This window comes from Callorhinchus milii, unplaced genomic scaffold, assembly GCF_018977255.1.
Source record: "Callorhinchus milii isolate IMCB2004 unplaced genomic scaffold, IMCB_Cmil_1.0 Scaffold5, whole genome shotgun sequence".
Taxonomy (NCBI): domain Eukaryota; kingdom Metazoa; phylum Chordata; class Chondrichthyes; order Chimaeriformes; family Callorhinchidae; genus Callorhinchus; species Callorhinchus milii.
Genome location: NW_024704746.1, coordinates 651,528 through 673,975, shown reverse-complemented (window position 1 = coordinate 673,975; position 22,448 = coordinate 651,528). Strand labels below are relative to the sequence as shown.

General features: G+C 44.1%; 2 protein-coding genes across 6 annotated transcripts in view; both read right to left on the bottom strand.

Moving 5' to 3' along the window:
- spata6 (spermatogenesis associated 6) overlaps positions 1–6,531 on the bottom strand; it is a 34,512-nt gene extending 27,981 nt beyond the window's left edge. Inside the window, exons 1-4 of the mRNA XM_042334925.1 lie at positions 6,425–6,531; positions 2,175–2,312; positions 495–543; positions 326–367 (exon numbers count right to left, since the gene is read on the bottom strand). Of these exons, the coding sequence (XP_042190859.1) occupies positions 326–367; positions 495–543; positions 2,175–2,312; positions 6,425–6,472 (277 nt within the window). The 5' untranslated portion in view covers positions 6,473–6,531. The remainder of the gene's footprint in view (positions 1–325; positions 368–494; positions 544–2,174; positions 2,313–6,424) is intronic.
- An 8,127-nt stretch (positions 6,532–14,658) lies between these two features.
- agbl4 (AGBL carboxypeptidase 4) overlaps positions 14,659–22,448 on the bottom strand; it is a 300,075-nt gene continuing 292,285 nt past the window's right edge. For all 5 annotated transcript variants that reach the window (XM_007903659.2, XM_007903660.2, XM_007903665.2 and 2 more), the window contains 2 exons: positions 19,744–19,843; positions 14,659–15,348 (listed from right to left, as the gene is read on the bottom strand). In XM_007903659.2, coding sequence (XP_007901850.1) covers positions 15,216–15,348; positions 19,744–19,843 — 233 coding nt within the window. In that variant the 3' untranslated portion in view covers positions 14,659–15,215. The remainder of the gene's footprint in view (positions 15,349–19,743; positions 19,844–22,448) is intronic.

The window sequence follows — 22,448 nt, the reverse complement described above, 5'->3', positions numbered from 1 at the left end:
ACCACCAGGAAGATTATTAGTAACCCAACATATTGCTGATGGTTGTCCACCATGTTTAGTTTACCAATGAAATATATAGGTCAAGCTCCAAAGGATAGGGGTGTCATAACCATAACAGTACAATGAAAATGACAAGTTCTTTGCAATAGCAAGCTCCATGATTACAATCAGGAAAGATTAGGTTTTAAGGTACAGCACTAATGTGTACAGCATTTAAAATGTTTGTGGTACTTTTCTTAAGACGTGTAGCTATCAGCAAAATATATATATTCCCACTGGGCAAATACAAATATAACAAGAGAGAAAAATATATATTTTTCAGTACCTGGGGGAGTCAGCTGTATCAATTCAAACTTTGTTGTATCCACTGCAAAGGAACAAATCATAAAACAGCACAAGCTCAGTATTAAAGAAATGATAAGTAAGTCAAAAAGATTAAGATGTACATGTTCAGAACACGTACATATTCAAAAAAACTAATGTTCTGCTCTTACGTTCCAGAAGGTCAGCAAGATGTGCTGGATTCATAGCTTCCGGAAAGATCTAAATTTATACAAAGGAGAAGAAAGAAAATCAATTCCAAGGAATCACTAGCTGGGATCACAGGGAAGTATTTGTTTCACATTTCAGCATTGAAACAAATCCAATACCAAAATAGCTATTTCAGTCAGAACAACTGGTGATACTGGTTTTGTAGAGGACTTGTAAATCCGGATTGATGAACACTCTGAAAAGAAATAGATCTTGCTAAGAATTCACGAGTAGCATTTCACTGGGAGTAAACTCCTGCACTTGGACAGTACACATCAATTTAATGTAATATAAAAACAGAAGTCACTGGGAACACTCAGCAGGTCAAGTAGCATCTATGGAGAGAGGAAAGTGAGTTAATATTTCAGGTTGATGACCTTTGGTCACTTTCCTCTCTCCATAGATGCTGCCTGACCTGCTACGTGTTCCCAGCGACTTCTGTTTTTATGTCAGATTTCCAGCATCTGCAGTATTTTGCCTTTTACATATCAATTTAATGTTGCTTTTATCTTTTTTTTATATTTTGTTAAGCACTGAATGCAACTACCCCCAATTCGATAGTCGTTTGAAGGCATTAGTTAAACCGGAGTACTGAACCCATTTTATCAACATCAAAAGAGCAAAGAGCTGAGTGCACCCACTGGGATTCGAACGTGGAAGCTTCTAATCCCATATCCAGTACTCTGCTGATTGAGCTATGCTTACACCAGGAAATAGAAGCTAAATCCTTATTGACATGTATTTTTTTATGTATATTTCAATAACGCAATGACAGACTCATTTAAGTGAAACATATATTGAATAGTGTGTAGTGCAGTCCTAAATAATTTGCAAAGTTCTGAATTGTTTATTTCTGGAAACAAAGAATAAGCAGAATTTACTCTTGATGCAACTGGATTAAATTTAATGGTAGATTTCTGGGAAGGACTTAAAGTCGATTTGTGTGTTGCGCGGGAGGGGGAGGGTCTTGGAAAACACTAAATGAGTTGCTTCTTGCTCATTTCTTTTACTTATAGAAACAAGGAGAAACAGAAGATTGCCGGAACCAGGTTCGGAATCAAAACGGTCATAGCATAAAAGGTCCTCCAATTACAATAGAACTAATGGAAAGAAAAGCCTAGGATCAGCAGAATTGTCTACAGGCCGACACAGTTATACAGCAATATGGAAGAGCGCAGTCTACTTATGTAATTTGTATCACAAAATACACAGTCAATCTGCTTGACAATATATTCTGTGAAGCGCTTTATGACATCCCAATGTAATAAGGTACTATATGAAATGCAAGGATTATTATTATTAAATATTCTGGCTAGTCACCTAGTCCTCCCTGCCCGCACATCTTTTTTTTTCTTTCTCTCTCTTGCATGCATCGGGTTTCCTCTTAAATGCATCATTAGTGCACAGCAAAGTCCCTGCACATTTTGGTGGGAAGAATTGCATTCTCTTAGACTGCATTAAACAATTCCATCCATAGTTTAATCACATAAATGATGCTGACAAAAAAACTCACATTCAGAATCAATACAAATATTGTACGTATCAAATTAAGTAATTAATTAAACAACAGCACTTTTCTAAATCATCTGGGTCATGTAAGTACAGTATTTATAAACTCATTTTCGACAGATCAATCTACTTACCTTTTCAAACTTCATTTTTCCATTGAAATTCAATGGAAATATCGAAGGAAGAAACTTGGTTTTATGGAATTTTCCCATTATGCATACACTCAGATAGACATCATCCTTTTCGGGCAGGAACACCCCAGGGCATGTGACCTGTCACAAGTGAAAAATAAAATAATAAACTAATTCTTTAAAGCAATCATTCAGAATCTATCCTGCCCTTTTTTTAATGAGTTTGTTCTTTGGCTGCAACGTATTGAGGAAAACCTTACATAAGAACATAAGAAATAGGAGCAGGAGTAGGCCATTCGCCCTTTGAGCCTGCCCCGCCATTTAATAAGATCATGGCTGATCTTCTAACCCAATTCCATTTACCTGCCCTGTCCCCATATCCCTTAATCACTTTAGTTTTTAAAAATCTTCTGCTTTGACCATACATACGGTCGTCTCCCCTCTCCTTTATTCGGCTTCAGGCTCTGCCACTGTTAAGCGCTCACACGAAGGGTGCTATAAATGCAAGTTTTTGTTGTCGAGGTCTAATCTACCCTTGGTTTGAAACTCTGAAAGGTACTCCATATAATAGGCTTTTTAGCACACTGGATAACAGGCAAGTAACATGTTGTAGTTTGACTTACAAGTTATCACCTAAACATCAGAACACCTTCCCTCTACATGTCTTTAAATCCCACCTAAAAACCCACCCCCACCCCTTTGACTGTGACTATAATCACCCCCTCCCACCCCACCCACTCACTCAGCATGCGACATAATCTCTGTCAAGTTCTTTGACACGTTATTCTATGTGGAAGGAGCGATAGAAGCTGTTGTTCTCTTTGTGGTACTTCAACGGGACGATGAGACCAGGGAACTTGGTATATGGAAATAGGCACATAAACAGATGCCATGCTTGAGTAGCATAGTAAGTGCACACATCAAGGCACTACATTAATTACCACTTTCATTTTATTATTTTTAACCATTGCACATGAAATATGGCCTGACAAAAACAAACCGAAGCATACCTTCAACCAGTAAACATTAGATGATATTACTAGGGATTCAGTCAAGCAGAGAGGACAGGATTTAAAATTACAGTATTCCACAATGTAGCACAGATTCAACACATCCATTGATCAAAACATGTGCAATATATAACAGATTGAAAAGCAGTACTGCACAATAATTTCATCAATGGATTCATCTCCCATCATAAACATCTGGAACGACAAAGCGAATTGTGGCCTTCAACTCAATCTTGGTCGTTTTCATAAAGTCACATTTCCAATATTTTGGAGTCTGATTCTCTGATATGGTCACATTCCAACAGTCAAGAAATGAGCACAGTCCCCACCAAAATTTGTCAGTCAGGTGTTTGACAAATGCGGAAACCATTCACCGTGCCTAGCAGTAACTGGGAACACGGTTGTTAGTCGATTGGCTTTACCGGGGGTAATAATTTGTTCAAAAAAATTAATTTGGACACTAAATCGATGACTGTTTGTGGGAAACTCCTGTTGCCAATTGGTTGCTGGGTTTCACCCACAAAACATAGTCAATTCACTTCACAGTATCTTCTGTGAAGCGCTTTGAGAGGTCTCGAAGATATAAGGCACTACATCAAATGCAAGGATTATTATTATTATTAACAGTATCCAAACCAAACTGAGAATTGCACACATCCCACCTACACATGGAGATTCCTGAGATAGATTATTAGGCACAGGAGGGGAGGGGGGAACCACAGAGTATGTGTTGGGGTAACTGCTGGAGTCTAACCAACTAAAACCGTGTATAGCCACTGACATTAAGCTACTTCCCACTCAGGTCAGGTTTAACCTTTACAGTGCAATATTAAAACACAGAGGAATTGCACTGCCTGAGGCTCCATCCCACCCAGAGCTTAATCACATCAACTGGGGGTCAATTACTCCAATGATGTGAGGAGGCGGGGCTCTGGCCCCTCCGAGGAGGCGGGCGCTAGTTCCCCCAGAGGAGGCGGGGCTCTGGTTCCCCATGAGGAGGCGGGGCTCTGGTTCCCCATGAGAAGGCGGGGCTCTGGTTCCCCTGAGGAGGCGGGGCTCTGGTTCCCCCCGAGGAGGCGGGGCTCTGGTTCCCCATGAGGAGGCGGGGCTCTGGTTCCCCTGAGGAGGCGGGGCTCTGGTTCCCCATGAGGAGGCGGGGCTCTGGTTACCCTGAGGAGGCGGGGCTCTGGTTCTCCATGAGGAGGCGGGGCTCTGGTTCCCCTGAGGAGGCGGGGCTCTGGTTACCCTGAGGAGGCGGGGCTCTGGTTCCCCTGAGGAGGCGGGGCTCTGGTTCCCCATGAGGAGGCGGGGCTCTGGTTCCCCTGAGGAGGCGGGGCTCTGGTTCCCCTGAGGAGGCGGAGCTCTGGTTCCCCATGAGGAGGCGGGGCTCTGGTTCCCCCTGAGGAGGCGGGGCTCTGGTTCCCCGGAGGAGGCGGGGCTCTGGTTCCCCGGAGGAGGCGGGGCTCTGGTGTCCCCCATGGAGGCGGGGCTCTGGTGTCCCCCATGGAGGCGGGGCTCTAGTTCCCCTGAGGAAGGCGGAGCTCTGGTTCCCCCCAAGGAGGCGGGGCTCTGGTTCCCCCCAAGGAGGCTGGGCTCTGCTTCCCCATGAGGAGGCGGGGCTCTGGTTCCCCCCTGAGGAGGCGGGGCTCTGGTTCCCCCCTGAGGAGGCGGGGCTCTGGTTCCCCCTGAGGAGGCGGGGCTCTGGTTCCCCCCTGAGGAGGCGAGGCTCTGGTTCCCCCCATGGAGGCGGGGCTCTGGTTCCCCTGAGGAGGCGGGGCTCTGGTTCCCCTGAGGAGGCGAGGCTCTGGTTCCCCCATGGAGGCGGGGCTCTGGTTCCCCTGAGGAGGCGGGGCTCTGGTTCCCCCAAAGAGGCGGGGCTCTGGTTCCCCTGAGGAGGCGGGGCTCTGGTTCCCCCCAAGGAGGCGGGGCTCTGGTTCCCCAGAGGAGGCGGGGCTCTGGTTCCCCTGAGGAGGCGGGGCTCTGGTTCCCCCCATGGAGGTGGGGCTCTGGTTCCCCTGAGGAGGCGGGGCTCTGGTTCCCCCCAAGGAGGCGGGACTCTGGTTCCCCCCAAGGAGGCGGGGCTCTGGTTCCCCAGAGGAGGCGGGGCTGTGGTTCCCCATGAGGAGGCGGTGCTCTGGTTCCCCATGAGGAGGCGGGGCTCTGGTTCCCCCCAAGGAGGCGGGGCTCTGGTTCCCCAGTAGAGGCGGGGCTCTGGTTCCCCAGAGGAGGCGGGGCTCTGGTTCCCCCCAAGGAGGCGGGCTCTGGTTCCCCCCAATGAGGCGGGGCTCTGGTTCCCCAGAGGAGGCGGGGCTCTGGTTCCCCTGAGGAGGCGGGGCTCTGGTTCCCCCCATGGAGGCGGGGCTCTGGTTCCCCATGAGGAGGCGGGGCTCTGGTTCCCCCAGAGGAGGTGGGGCTCTGGTTCCCCAGAGGAGGCGGGGCTCTGGTTCCCCTGAGGAGGCGGGGCTCTGGTTCCCCTCTGAGGAGGCGGGGCTCTGGTTCCCCTCTGAGGAGGCGGGGCTCTGGTTCCCCAGAGGAGGCGGGGCTCTGGTTCCCCAGAGGAGGCGGGGCTCTGGTTCCCCTGAGGAGGTGGGGCTCTGGTTCCCCAGAGGAGGCGGGGCTCTGGTTCCCCATGAGGAGGCGGGGCTCTGGTTCCCCAGAGGAGGCGGGGCTCTGGTTCCCCTGAGGAGGCGGGGCTCTGGTTCCCCCCATGGAGGCGGGGCTCTGGTTCCCCATGAGGAGGCGGGGCTCCGGTTCCCCAGAGGAGGCGGGGCTCTGGTTCCCCATGAGGAGGCGGGGCTCTGGTTCCCCTCTGAGGAGGCGGGGCTCTGGTCCCCCCCACGAAGCCCCGCCTCCTGCTTCACACCATTGGTAGAACACGTCCCGCGCTGCCACTCTCCCATTGGCCGGCGATGGCGTCAATCACTCTTGTTCAGCCAATCACATTTGAAGGCCGTGGCGGCGGCGGCGCGAGGAGGATCCGCCCCCCACTCCCTCCAACGGCCGTTTGTTGCCGTGGACACGGTCTGACCGTCTGTTATTAGCCTCAGAGACAAGAGCGGCCTTTATTACTGTAGCGCGCGGCAGACCCGGGACACACAGTCCTGCTCTCTGTGGTTGTTACTGTTTTATATTATATTATTATCAAAGGACAAAACCTGAGATTCCTCTCAGAGAGACAACAACCGGCGGGGAGGGCCCCGGGCGGGCGGGCGGGCGGGAGGGCGGGAGGGCCCGCGAACTCACCGCCTGCACGTCCAGCCGCACTGTGCACCTGAGAGCTTTCCTCGACATCGTGTGTCCTCGGCGAGTATCCGCTAATCTCTCTCTGTGCGCACAGCGAGTGTCCGGGCGGCGCTCTCTCTCTCTCCCCGTGAGGCCGATGGGCGGCGGCAGACACCGAGAATCCTCGCGTTGCCATGACACCGGAACTCAGCGTGATGACGCGACGCTGCCCTCGCCACTCCTCGTGGCAACCGCTAGAGGCCCTGCCCTGCCTGGAGCACCCCCCCGGCAGTGTGTCCTGCACTACACTGTATGCTGAAGGCAAAATACTGCCGATGATAATAATAATCCTCTCGCATTTGATACAGCGTCTCAGCACGCCTTCGAGACATCGGTTGAACGACATGCATCGAAGAATGGCTCACGGGAAGAAAACAGAGAGTAGGGATAAATGGGTCCTTCTCAGATTGGCGGGAGGTGACTCGTGGAGTGCCACAGGGATCAGTGCTGGGCCTCAGCTATTTACAATCTACAGCAATGATCTGGACGAGGAAATAGAACTTAACGCATCTAAATTCACGGATGACACAGCTGGGTGGGGGAGTGAGCTCTGAGGATGACACAAAAAGATTGCAAAGGATAGGCTCGGGGAGTGGGCGAGTAGGTGGCAGATGGAATTTAATGTGGGGAAGTGTGAAGTTATTCACCTCGGTAGAAAAAAGAGAAACACAGATTATTTTCTAGAGGGGGAGAGATTAGATAGCGTTAGTGTGCAGAGGGATTTGGGTGTCCTTGTATACCAGTCTCAAAAAGTTAGTTTGCAGGTGCAGCAGCAACTAAGAGGGGGAACGGCATATTAGCGTTCATTGCAAAAGGATTCGAGTACAAGAGTAGGGAAGTCTTACTGCAACTGTATAGGGCCTTGGTGAGACCGCACCGAGAGGATTGTGTGCAGTTTTGGTTTCCTTATTTAAAAAAGGACATATTTGCCCTCGAGGGGGTGCAGCGTAGGTTCACCAGGTTAGTTTCTGAGTTGAGGGAGTTGACCTATGAGGAGAGGTTGAGTAAACTAGGCTTATATTCTCTACAATATAGAAGAATTAGGGGTGATTTTATAGAAATATATAAGATTCTTATGGGACTTGACAGAGTAGAAAGTGCGAGACTATTTCCCCTGTTAGGAGAATCTAGAACCAGGGGTCATAGTCTTAAGATTAATGGACAGCCCTTTCGAACAGAGTTGAGGAAACACTTCTTCACTCAGAGGGTAGATAATTTATGGAATTCTCTACCCAAGAAGGCTGTAAATACTCAGGCCTTGAACATATTCAAGACTGCGATTGATAAGTTTCTAAAGAACAGAGGGATTAAGGGATATGGGGATAAGACGTGCAGATGGAATCAGGTTAGAAGATCAGCTACGATCTTATTGAATGGCGGAGCAGGCTCGAGGGGCCGAATGGCCTACGCCTGCTCCTAATTCGTATGTTACTATCCTATGAGATGTCTCAAAGAGCTTCACAGGATATTACTGTTAAGTGTAGTGACTATGTAGTTTGTGGGACAAACGCGGCAGCTAATTGCGCACAACATTGTCCCACAAACAGTCATGGGTTGAGTGAGCAATTTATTATTAATTTTTTTGAAGGATTATTATTCCCTGGGAAAGAGATACCCCCAATCGATTAACAACCGGGTTCCTACTTACTGCTTGTAAACAGAGGCGTATGGAGTAAGGAAACTTACCCAACATTTCGCCCTGCTGGGAATCGAACCCAAGTCCTCTCGCTTGCGAGACGAGTGCTCCAACCACTGAGTCACAGGATATGAAATGAAAACAAAAGCCCCTGGGAACACTCAGGTCAGGCAGCATGACCTTTGGTCATGGAGAGACAACCTTTGGTCATCGACCTGAAACATTAACTCGCTTTCCTCTCTCCATAGGTGCTGCCTGACCTACTGCCTGTTCCCAGCCACTTCTGCTTTTATTATGGTATTGCTATGTGTGTGGACAAGCTCACAAGAGAAGTCATTCCTGTTATTAATGATAATAATAATATTTATATTTGATTGTTGCACCTTTCACTGTCTTGAAGCACTTCAACAACTACAACAGCATCTTGCATTCATATCGCTTTACATTTGTATAGGGCCCTTCACATCGGGAGGACGTCCCAAGGCGCTGGACAGTGTACAGCATTTCAGATCTGAGCTGGGGTCAGAGGTGGGGAAGGGGGGCAGCCGATGGCGTGGCTCTGGTGCCCTTCTTGCAGGGATAGCACCTTGGGAGCGCTCAACAGGATTCACTGTAAAGTATACTGACTGTATTCTGTACAGGGGCGACAATCGATTTTCGCAGAAGAGGTTCACAATATTGACAATCCATTTGATATAACCCCTTTCACATCGGGAAGACATCTCAAAGCACCTCACAGAATTTACTGCAAAGTGTATTTTGTAACCCATTGCATCGACCAATTTGTGCACAGCAATGCCGTGCAGTCAGCCAGTGAAATGAATGATTATATCCAGCGCTTTCCCCAGGCACTGCAGTCTGTGTCAGTCTAGACTGGGAGCTCAAACCCCTGATGTGGAGACTTGAACCAACAACCTTCTGACTCAGCGACAATGCAGAACTTTGAAATCAAATATTTGGGTTTTTTAACAGCAATATCAACACAACATTTGTAAAATTGGTTGGTTTGAACCCATAATTCTTACAGACATAAGATCAATAGAGGTTTGTGGATGTTTTATAAGAACCTTTCAAGTAAAAAAGGAAAACTTGGCATTATTTCAACGAGCCTTGCAAATCAATTTGATAGACAGTAGAAGGTATGCAAAACAGGTAGCCTGCCACTTGAAATGTTTGTCTGCATAAGTGCCCAAGCATGTAGCTGTGGTAATGTTGTGCATATGATATCACCACAGATTGCGAACCTGTCCATCCCCATTGCTGTCAGTGAAAAACAAATCACCAGTTACACCAGTTGTTGCTTTTTATAACAGATCCTCAGAGAATTACATAGAACGTTACAGCACAGAAACAGGCCATTCAGCCCAACCAGTCCATGCTGGTGTTTAAACTCTACATGAGCCTCCAGCTTTCCTAATTCTTTTGCATGCTCTGCTACCTTCTCCTTCATGTCTGCATCTTGTTTCCTCTTCATGCTTTCTGCTTCAACCACAGCTTCCCAAGGTGAGTTCCACATTCACCGCAACTCTGTGTCTGTGTGTGTGGGGACTTTGGCCAAGGATTTGAGTGACAGCAACTTTCAGAAGAGGAGAAAATTTGCAAAGTAAAAGTGTACATCTTCAAATCCGTTACATTTAGCGAGGCAAATTTCTCACCTATTCTGCCTGCTCATACGACTATAATAAAATAAAGGTTGTCAATCATATCCTCTAAGATTACATATAACCTGAGCAACATATAGTCTAGGCTGACACTTCAGTGCAGCGTTGGGGATAAGCTACATTGTTGAGGGTGCTGTCCCCATGTCTCATGTGCCTGTTCAGGTATTCACCTGAAAGATGTAAAAGCTCTCTTGACACTATTTGAGAAGAGAGTTTCTTCACATGTCCTGGCTAACTATCCCTCAAAATAAAATCGATTATTCGCTCCATGTCTTTGTGGAACATTGCCAAATTGGCTGCTGTGTTCACCTAAAGCAAACAGCCACTACATCCTGTGAAGCACTTTGATGTGAAGGATGTTGGAGCAGATGCAAGGATTATTATAAGATAAAGAATAATTAAGATTTCAGCACAGACGGAAGTTATTGATTCCGAAGTAAGTTAGTGCTTGAGCTACATACTCTAACCCCAACTCCCTGGCTCTTTTCAGTGACCATTTTATGTCGCTGGTGTACGTACACACCTATGTACTTCACATGTGTGTGCTGTGAGGGGTTCAATCAAACTTCTTATTGCTCTTTCACTGTTTTACTGTCCATAACTCTGTCTGTCCAGCGCCTTGGGCTATCCTCTCGGCGTGAAAGGTGCTATACAAATGTAATTTTGTTGTTCAAGTCTTATTGGAGAAGTGATTAGGCAGAGATAACCATGTCTTTTGTTAAGCTTGAGGTCGTTGCTGTATTGTCCTGTTCAGGCTGGTTGCTTTTCTCACACCACCCAATGCTTTGAGCAGCAATCTTGAACCCAGGTCATGCTAGTTATGGGGCACCACGAGTGGCAAGTCCACTGCAACTCACCAACCTGTCATGTGCCTTTCTGCTGAGCAATATTCATTTTGTGTCAATTTTAGTTCGGATCAATGCAAGATGTACGGTATAATGAGGGACAAGGTTTTTCCCAGTGCCAGTCAAATAAGCGTGTTTTCCCATCTGTTAAACTCCAGGCACATTTGTGAGATGTCAGTTATGGGAACACCTCTTGCACAGCTAAGGCAGAACAAGATTTTGGTTAGACACATAAAATAGTTCCTATTCTATCATTGTAGCTATTTATAAAGCATGGAGCCTGCAAAAACCTTTGCAGAAACAGTACAAAGTGATCAGTTATGAGAATGAGAGCAGTCATGAGTTGTTTATTATTTTATCCCAAACAAACAAACGGAAATGGATAAAAAGCCCAGTAGCAAAAACTAATAATGGAATCTCTTATCTTGTTTTTGATCTCGGTGACAATAATATGTAAAATAATGCACTTTAAAAATGGAATTGTGTACCATTCATTAAACTAGTTGAGCTACTGTTCAAAGGAACCCATCCAGAAAGCATTTGAAACTTTATGTTCACTTTGATGTCTCCTATGAAGGACACTCCTCCAGCACTACATTGGCGAAATCAGACTGTGAGTTCAAGGTTCCGACATGGAGCTTGAACCCAAATATAGTTAACAGTGCCAGACCTGACTTATCATATTTTCAATCTTGCCTGAAAAGTACTATTATTGAAACTCAGTGACCATTTCATTTTGATTTTTCTCTGAAAATGCTGCTAGTTTTATCCATGAAGATGTAACACATCATGCGTGGTGAGTTTTAGCTGCTGTAATAAATAGGAGAAAGGGCAATGCAGCAACGAGCAACAATGAGAAAAACCATTTACTCATTTTGTGATGTAAAAAACAAGATATTATGTGCGCTTTGTACATTTTAAAATACCTAATTTATAAGAAATTAAACTACCAAATATACACAGATTTACAGATTTTTCATTTTGGTCGAAGACTAATGAGTCACAAACAGAATAATGTCTTTAGTAATATCAGCCTTAAAAAACATTTTGCTTAATGAGGTACTAAGTCTTTATAATTAGGCTCAGAAAGGGAACAATATCTTGTTCATGGGGGTCATGTTGATTGCTAAGGCTATTTACTTAATTTAAAAGATTCACAATATTAATTGTTTGAAGAAATTATACATTTCCTTCAACAATTCCCAAATAAAATTGGTCCCTTGTTCCTATTGGTCACTCGGCTATTTATGGGACACTGCTGTGGCTGCCACATTTCACCCACAAAATACGCAATCAATCCACTTTACAGTATGTTCAATAAAGCGTCTATATCAAAACGCAAGGATTATTATTATATTGCTGAATAAGCAGTAATGCCACTCCACAAACCATCGACCGCCTCCACAGCTCCCCCACTCCCCCCGAAGACGTCAATTTGTGAGCAAACCAATGTATCCCAAACTGATTAACAATTTCAATCCAGCTTTTCTCTCATGAAAGTTGGTCCCAATAGGCTATTCACCAACACACATAGTCGCAAACTGGCAAGCATAATAATGCTACAATTGAGGCTGGGGTCCTTAGTGATTTTTGTTTGTAATTTTTATACTTAAAAAGTTGTTTTATTGCACTGTGTATGTACACCCCTGTGTGTGGTTTACAGCACAATTAAATATTCTCCAAAGAGCCTTGAAATGCAGTGACTGTCACTATGTAAGATAGTAATTGCCATGTTTTTCCCCATGGCTTTAGATCTAATATAAAATAGCAATGATAATCTAAAATTCATATTTCAAAAGGCTTTGTGCCACAAATTCTTTAGTAATTAAGCAGCAAAGCACCTTATCAAATAAACATGCTTTCATTAAGTTTCTATTCATTTGTTGAAATTAGATCATAGACAAATTGCAATCCAGACGGCAGCATTAGTCAAGGGTATACATATTTTATCTGCAAACAACTCAAGGAAATGCACACTTATTTCTCAAAAACTGGCGTTAGTATTTCTCATTCTAGATATATTCTCCAGTGTTTCCTGGTATTAGATCAAAGTACTATTAAGTGCAAAAGTCGGAAATAGAGTGGAGATGACATTTAAGCAGGGAAATGATTTGCCCTGACAGTTCTTTCAAACACAGTGCTTATTCAATTGTATTATTTTGTCATTGCAAAGATTTAGAGAAAGATCACAAAATCAGGTAAAATTTATTTTACATTCTCCTGCAGCAGCGTATTCTATAGTCAGTGCCTTGTATGTTAAAGGATGATGCTTTATAATTGAGAAAGCAAACCAAGAGCAATACTTTAGGATGCACCCAGACAGTAGAACAATATAGTTTTAGAGTTTTAGAGGCAATTTCAGGACAGGAAGTTTTTCTTTAGCTGGTCAGTAACTAATGACAACAACAACAACAAGATTCCATTTATAGAGCGCCTTTCACGTCGGGAGGACGTCCCACTGAAATAGGTTTCCAGGAGAGGTGGTTGAGGGCAACAAACATATGTAAAAAGCAGCTTAATGCTGTGACGGGAGTTCTGGAAGGACAAAATCAAATGGGTCTTAGGTTCTTCATCAAAATCAATATTTTTGATAATCTCAAGTGAACTGTAAGACATGTGTCCATATAATCATGTTTTGTTTATCTAGGTTTATTTAATGCTATCTACAAGGTGATAATCTTTATTGAAGCCCATGTAGCTTATCGTTTAGACATGGCTTGAGTATAGCCAGAGATTTCCAGAATAAGCAATTCAGACTACAGTATATGCGTAGGAAGAATTGCTGGCTATCATATCTGAAATACAGACTCCCAAGGCTTCAAAACAAAGCAGTGCCCGTGTAGCGTTGGTGGAGTGAATCTCCTGGTACCCAACTTTATTCTGCTTTGCTAATTAATACCTGTAACTGACGGTTCAATGTCTCCTCTAAAATATGGCACCTCCCAACAATGTAATGCTCCCCGAGCAAGTGTCAGCCACGAACATGAGCTCAAAGTCCAGTTGTGGGGCAGAAACCCCCAATCTTCTGATTCAGAAGGAAGAGTGCTACCAGCTGAGCCAGACTGACACCTTATGTGAGCAGTGTTCCTGTGCATGAACATATTCAATAGTATCTCTAGACTTATTATATCCACTGACTGACATCGATCTAGTGAGCCAATCAGCAGTGAATCCTGTTAAATTGAACAAGAATAGAAATATTTTGTAATCACATTCCCAACCCCGATGTTTTTCCTTGTGTAGCTGCCGTATACCAAGGAGATGGGTGGCCTTGCTGCGAATCCATTACTACTGTCAATACCACTGGCATAAAAGGCCGGCCAAAGGTGCAACTCAAGGCATTATTTTGTTCTCCCTGAGAATTTAACACTTTGGTAGTGCATAGTATAGCCTACAATATTTGGGTTGAGTGACTCAAACTCAACAACAAATTAAATTTGAATAGCGCCTTTCACTATAGTCAGGAGAAACACATGAACTTCTTGAAAATTACCAGAGCTCAGGCACTTGGATTACCAGGCTTTCATCTTGTGAAGGGAATCCATTGTAGGCCCTTTGATAAAACACTAGTGCGGTTCTAATGTGCAGCTGTATCAACCAAAAGTGTGGTAAACACCCAGCTTCACTACTAGATAAGGTCCATACTGAGGCAGGCTAATCCCATTATCTTATCTGGGCTGATGGGGAAGAGGGACCGATACAAATGACGCATCTGCTGAGAGAGAGAGAAGGAAAATGAAAGACTCTGGAGCTAATGTACCAGTTTAGCAGCTCAATAGGAAGCAGCCTAAAGGTATCTGAGCTGCCTGCTTTATCAGCTCTGAGAAGGCATGTGACACGGGAGACAGCACCATCCTGTCTATTTTGACTGCGAGTACAGGAATGGCCAGGGAACACGCCATGGAAAGATCTAACAGGTGAAATCATGGACAAGGTTAGTAACTCAATTGGCTGAATGCTACATTGCCAACAGGCTGTGAGTCTGGGCTGTCAGACAATCAGAAAGTAATCTACAAAGAGAGAGGGGGGATTAAAAAATGGAAATCATCTCTGGACTTTATTTCAAAATTATCAACTTTTCACATGGCTTCCATTACGTACAGAACTATTCATCAAAAGTAACAGCACACAAAAATAAGAACTGATAAACTCAACCCATTAGGAAGCTTTGTTGTTAAATATATCTTTTCAATTTTTTTTTAAAAAATCGGAATTTGAGCTACTGAAACTATTTAAGTATAGTATCTCACAGACAGACGTTTCTCTTCTCTTTTACATGCTAATCCAGGTCATGGGAAGGTCATTTTCATGCTTTAGCTATCATTCAATTTCCCTTCTCACAGAGACACTGAGATGAGAAGGAGGCACTTGTGTGAATTGAAATTCATTGATGCACATTTTTCCCTTTCAAACACTTACTGCATTTAACCTATAAAGTTTCAAATCTGCAACATAAACCTTTGAGCTTCAATGAGATAATGATAACACACCCAACCCCTAAGTATTAGGATTTAAAATGGAAGTGACTACAATCACACAAATATTTCTTCTGCTTCATTCTGATTCATTTAACCACATTTATCCCTTTTTTATAGTTGTTTATAAGACGATTATGATGTCTGAGAGCGAAAATCCTTTCGATTTATTTGGTTTCCCCGAGCGCCGCTCACTCCTGTCTTGTTTTCGGTGCTGTTTCCACTGCCGTGACGGTTTGTCTGTCTGAGACCAGGTGATTTCACTCGGCTGCAAAAAGCACAGATTATAAAAAGAATGCATTACTTTTGGCTAGAGGTTTATAATGAAAATAATAACGATAAGTCAGGTCTTTTCCAAACAGATCAATGTGTTCTTGTATGTACAAAATAAGTGTCAGGGGATAAAATGCGATATTCTCAAACTGTATTAGTTGCACTAATTGGACTTTTGGTTGGAAGATGTCTTTTTGCACATTATTTGCCAAATGATAAATCCCAAGCCAGAAAAGTTGGGAAAAAATCACTGATGGGAAACAGCTGTCAGTTTGCTCACCAACATTTGTTCAGGTGCCAAGCTTGGCTCAGTTGGCAGCGCTCTCGCCTCCAAGTCACAAGATCACAGTCGACACTCATGAATTTGATGATTTGTAGTTTAAAATGAGATTGAAAAAGTAATTACAGAACAATACCAAAATAGTAGAGAACTAGATAGTTGAACAAGAGGACACAGAGTTAGAGTTTAGAGTTGCAGAGGGCAATTTTAGTGCAGACACCAGAAAGTTTATCATTACCCAGAGGGTGATTAACAAATGGAATAGATTGTAAGGAAGGGTAGTTGAGTCCAGGACACTCACAGAAAACACAGCTTGATGGTGTGATGGGAGGGTGGGTGTCCTGAGGGATGAGATCAACTCGGCCAAAGGGCCTTCTTCATCCAATCTTGTGAGTTTCAATTTTCATGAAGTCAGCGTCCAGGAGGAAGCCCAGAGTGACGCCTGGGATAATGAACTAGTTATGAATATCTTACCACGCCAGCATTTTCTCTCCAATCCAACAATATTTAAAAGATTGTCTAGTTAAATTCAAGGAAATTAATCCTCTGAATTTCTCAGACAATATTCTGGGGAATATTACCTTTATCGAATCCCTTCAGAGGCAGATTCCTGAGTTACAGGATAGATGTGAAACACTGCAGCAGTTGAAAGAGAAATTGGAAGAACAAGTACAGACAGGGAGGTCTTGTGAGCATGTACAAGCAGAAATAAACACTTGAAAATGGCTAATTTGGAACAACAACAATGTACAAAAACATTTGCAAGTGCCAATTAGATGAGGCTAATAAAAAAAATCCAATCAAAATGATTCAAAAGATGCCATAGGTGTACTTCCACCCAGCAGGATGGGACATCTCACGATAATTGTTGAGTAGAAGCTTGTGGCAATTAGATAGATAGCTTCTACACTGGAGGAGGTGGCATTAAAGACAGCAGCAGCAAATGGGTGAAAAGCAGAGGCACATAGAGGTCGAAAAAGTTGCAGTTCACAACGGGATTTACTAATAGCAACTCCAGAGTTACTAATGGGAATGCTGCCTGTCACTGGCAGAACATAAGAGCTAACTAGTGGGACTCCAGCTGGGATTGGCTGGCAATGGATTGCGGAGGTCCCTGTGAGCGAGATGTCATGTACAGCCTTTACCAACAGGAAACCAAAAATCTCCTCGGAGCTGAGTTCTCTCAGGTCGGCACTTTACATCTCAAAGGAATTTTAAATCACCATTTACACTGCCATCTTCCCAAATTGCAATTCCTCAACTCCCATTGCCTAGATTTGGAATCTGCTGGTAGGGAATCACAGCAGTGCAACTCATCTTGTTTATAAAACAGGAGACTAAATGCTCCCCAGTGGCATAACAGCAACTCTCAATTAGTTTCAAACAACGTATTTTAAAGATAACCGTTCCCTCCCACTCATTCACTTGCTGATTTGTATCTTTCAAAAATAATAATAATAATCCTTGCGTTTGATATAGCGCTTTTCACATCTTCTCAACGTCTCAAAGCGCTTCACAGAATATGCTGTAAAGTGAATTGACCGTATATTTGTGGGCGAGCGCGGCAGCCAATTGCGCACAGCAATGTCCCACAAACAGTCGTGGGTTGAAAATGACCAATTTATTATTGTTTTGTTTTGGAGGGATTATTATTAAGCGTGTGGAGTAAGGAAACTTGCCCAAGTTTCGCCCTGACGGGAATTGAACCCAGGTCTCTTGCTTGCAAGGCGAATGCTCTAACCACTGAGCTACAGGACTCCACAAAAATTCTGAAGAGCAGAACTGGGAGGAAAATCTTAATTTCACTATTATAGTTTGCATGAAAAACTTGGATAAGCCCAGTGGGATTGCACTTTTTGTAAAGTATTTTAAATCAAAATGTACATTTCCTGGCAACCAAAAGGTCCCCAAATTTCTAAAAGAATAATTTCAATAGTATGGGCCGCGATCAGGGTTTCATAGTGACCCATGCGCTTTTAACGTTAATGTGAACAATGAGAGGCAGAAATTGGATGACATGACTTAAATAACACAGAAAGGCTCATTTGACACACAGAAACATAATTTTACATCCGTATTAAAGTGTCAGATGAGACTGGCTGCTAGAAAATGGCTCACCCAATCTCTTAATATAAATGTACAGCGAAGGCCAGTGGCACTGAAATCACTATTTCTAAGTGCTTCACTTCACATAAAGTGGTGATTCAGTCAACATATTGATTCTTCTGCACTTGACAGTGTAATTATTGAAATGGAATTTTGTAGCATCCTCCGCTCAAACTTGTCTAAGCACACAGTTCCTGGGAAACTGCTCAAAACAGAATTGAATTTGCATTCTATTCCATGGTGTGTCTGTGTATGTGCATGACTGTGTGTGTGCATGTTTGTGCATGTGCTGTTCATGTCTGTGTGTGTGTGCATGGATGTGTCTGCATTTGTGTGTGCACACATGTGTATGTGCGTGAAAAACGTGAGTTTTCACGCTTCCACGTGACATCAAATCTGTTAGGAAATATGCCATTTTGCAGAACGATAATAGGCAGTGATACAATTAGCACCAATTATTTGCGTCTCCCAAAATGGGAAGCAGTGACTTAACACTCATCCCAAGCTATGTGACCAGAACTCCGAGACATGAGTTCCCCACTACAGCATATTTCTGTTGTTTAGGGATGCATGTGCAAAACCAATGTATCAGCAGAGAAAACAAAACACAAAATATTGCAGATGCTGGAAATCTGAAACAAAAACAGAAGTTGCTGAGAACACTCAGCAGGTTAGGCAGCATCTAGATACTGCCCCACCTGCTGAGTGTTCCCAGTGACTTCTGTTTTTGTGTTAGCAGAGAATACTCGCTGGGAAATTGTGAAATGCAGAACAGAAGCCGTATACAAGGAAAAGCCAATAATTCGTGAGTAATTTCACTTCTGAGCTATCAAGGTCTTCCATCAATGGTGATATCAATTCCGTGTTCAAATTTCTAATTTAGCATTTTATTTATATGACTTGAACATACAGATAAAGATGAAATTGAAGCCCAGTTTTAATTACTTTCACCGAAGACTATCACACATGCATGAAGTCCTTTAATATTTTATTCTGCCAGTTACTTACCTCTCTCCATGAGCAATCTATTTCAGCAAAAAAAAATTAAATATCAGGCAAACAGTCCAAGATAAAACAATGCAGCAGTGAGTCAGAAAGTTAGGGCAATATTTTAACTTCCGACTTCTTATGGAGAGAAAACCTGTAAATTCTTTCTTAAAATCTTAGTACAAAAGTATTTGTGATTTAGCTATTTTACATTTTCTCTTCATAGATGGGTACCAAGCTAAACCTTTCATTCCAGCTCTGATGACTCACTGCTGCACTGTACTGTAATGTTAGTCTGAGATATCACTGTGAATCTAATCATTGATTCTCACTCAGGGAATTCAAGATGGTATCCAAAACTCTGCTGCAGGATGAGGGGGTGGAACTGGTGCTGATTATAACGTGATTTAATGAATCTCATTTCATTATGATAAAACAGCAGCTTTTATTTAATGGAAATTATTCACCTTGAAAGCAACAGACCATAGACATAACAGCATGAGGGAAATGTGGAGTGAAGGCAGAACCTTCAGCAGGGAGAAAATCAGAAGCATACAACAAGTAGCGGAAAATAATGAGGAGCTGTGGTTGAATAACTTTCCACTGATGAATTATTCCCTGGAAACGGCATCTCCTGTTGTTATGACATCAGGGGTACATACACCACAGCTCCTGTTGAAAAACTGCAACTGGGACGATTTAAAAATAGAGAATACTGGCTACTTATTGTTCACCGGTCATTTAACTGTACCTGCCACTGATTTGCCCATCCGTCGGACAGCACATAAACTTTAAACAAACCATAATTATTTGGAAGTGAATTATTTGAGTATTTCATTCCAAGATTGGTGGAGTACAAGATTTTTTAGAACTAGGCTTGAAGGTAGGTAGTTTTGTTGTAAGGTCTGTGCAATACCCATTGATAGCTTTGGAATAATGAAACTGGTCAAAGTCTTGGAGATAATTCGCTGTGTGGAGAGTAAATAGAAATGTTCTACAGGTTAAGCTGGTCCATACCTGAAGTTAGACGAAGGAGCTGAAGGTCTCAAAGTGGCCATGATATTCGATTTATAGTAATCCATGAAAGTTCGAGCCAGATTGTTTCCAAGTTTCATATCTATTGATTTGTAATTAAGGATTTAAGGCAAGTCTTCATAGATACAACCAACTACATTCAAGACATATATACCATTCCATGTATAAACACCAATTTTGTTTGAGCTTAGATAACTTTGTTTTGATGCAATCAGATTGTGGTTGAATAATAAACTACTTGGATGAGGTGGTTTGGAGAAGCTGTGTGATTTACAACCGTTGCAGGGCAAACACAGCAGGTACCAACAACAACTTGCATTTATATAATGCCTTTCATAATATTCAGTGCTCGACAGTGGTGGAGTCTGACCCTGAGCCATGAGCCAGTGGAAGAGGGGAGGTGACCGTAAGCACAATGAAAAAGGTCTTTAGGCGGGATTTGAAAGTGGGGAGGGAGGGGGCAATGCGGAGGGATTGGGGGAGAGAGATCCAGAGCTTCGGGGCAAGGATCCTGAAATCGATCCGTTCAGTAATTGGAATCAGTGGAGCCTGACAAGGACTGGTGTGATAGGGGTACAGAGGTTTGTGCGGGTGAGTATCCAGATGGCGGAGTTTTGAATTAGTTGTATTGTGTGCATTGTGGAGCTGGGGAGACCAGCGAGAAGGGCATTAGAATAGTCCAGCTGGGGAGTGGACAAAGTTTTCGGTTGCTTTTGTTGTGAGGTACGGACGGAGGGGGGCAATGTGACGGAAGTGGGAAAAAGCAGTCCTGATCGGGGAACGGATGTGTGGTAGAAAGAAAACCTGGGGATCGAGCCTGATGCCTAAGTTGTGCATCGCTAAAGTGAGTCTGAGGGAGAGCCCAGGAAAGTTGAGGAGTTGAAGCCTGCGGTAGAGAAGACGTTGAAAAGTATGGCTTCCGTCTTTCAGCTGCAGAAAATTTGTGCTCATCCAGGCCTTGATGTCCGTCAAACAAGCTGACAGGACATCAGGGGCCTGGGAGACTCAGCTGGGGCAGGAAAAGTATATTTGGGTGTCATCCGCATACGCATGCAGAGGTTGACCCGTCTGCGGATGACATCGCCGAAAGGGAGTATGTAGATAAGGAAAAGAAGGAGCACAAGGATGGAGCCTTGGGGTACCCCGCAGGTGACTGGGCGGAGGCAGGAGAAACCATTTGCAGAGATGTATTGTTGGCGATTAGTTAAGTAGGACACCAATCAAATCAGATTGACCAAACTGGGCTGAACAGTATTATTACAGGCAAGTTAATGGACAAAAGCATCAATGTCAACTCTCTGATTCCTGTCAACTAAAATTAATATAATATAAGATAACAGGGACCAACTTCTTTTCAAATAAAACAATTTCTGCATAAGGTGAGAGCAGTTTGCTCTTAGTTTGTTAGAAAAATGCTCCTAATCTTTTTAAAATAGTGAATTCAAAGGACAAGATTGCTCAAGGTCCTACATTTAATACAACCGTCTGACCACTTAATACAAGGATGAGGGATGCCCACTGCCTGTGATCGTAAGGATGATTTGTCTTTAAATTACATTCATGACTTAATGAAAGAGTCCACCAAATGCAGAGAGAAAATTACAGAGCTGGGAGCTGAGGGAAAAACCTGATTTGAAGTCCAAGCAATGAACTCTTTAAAACTTCTTTCAGTGCCAACAATTAGATCATCTGGTTCTGCTACATGGACAACAAAGTTACTTATTACAGCCATTGAGTGTGGGACGCTGCTGTGCGCAACTGGTTGCCGTGTTTCACCCACAAAATATACAGTCAATTCACTTTACAGTATGTTCTGTGAAGCGCTTTGAGACGTCTCAATAATAAGGCACTTATAACAAATGGCAGGATTAGTATTATAAAGAATGAATGTGTATTGTGCTCTATGATGTAGATCAGTGTGGCCCTACTCGAGACCCACGGCCACACCTGGCCCAGCTGGTGATTTTATCCGACCCAAGACCATTGGGAACATTCCAACTTTTGCTCCATCCCTAATGAACGTCCTCCTATGGCAGCGGGAGAGAGGGAGGGGGCAGAGAGGAGTGACGAGGAGGGGGGAGAGAGGGGGAGAAAGGGGAGAGAAGGGGGAGGGAGGGAGGAGGAGGGAGAGGAGAGTGGGGGAGAGAAGGGGTGGAAGGAGGAGGCGGGAGAGAGAGCGCGAGAGAGGGGGGGAACAGAGGAGGGAGAGAGAGGAGAGGGAGTATGTGTATGAGAGAGACAAGAGAGTGGGGAGAGAGAATGATTCAGAGAGGGAGAGAGGGAGTGAGAGGGGGAGAGAGAGTGTGAGAATGTGTTGGGGGCAGTGGATGTGAGGAAAAGGAGAAGAGAAACAAAAAGAGGAGGGGGGAGATTGCGAGGGTGATTGATAGAGTGTGTGTGGGAGAGGGAGAGTAATTGAGAGCGTGTGAGAGGAGAGCAAGGGTGTGCGAGAGAGTGTGTGAAAGGGGGGTGGAGAGAGCATGAGGGAGTGGGGGAGAGTGAGTGAGAGAGAGAGAGAGAGAGTGTGAAGGTAGTGTTTTTTGGTTCACTGACAGGACAGATGATCAGTCACACCCCCCCCTCCCCCCACCCCCAAGCGATGCCATGCAGTTTCCTCACAGAAAGCTCACTCTCTAGGTTCATCATTCCACCTCCCTCCCCACCCTCTGTGACCTCCCGACCCGGCT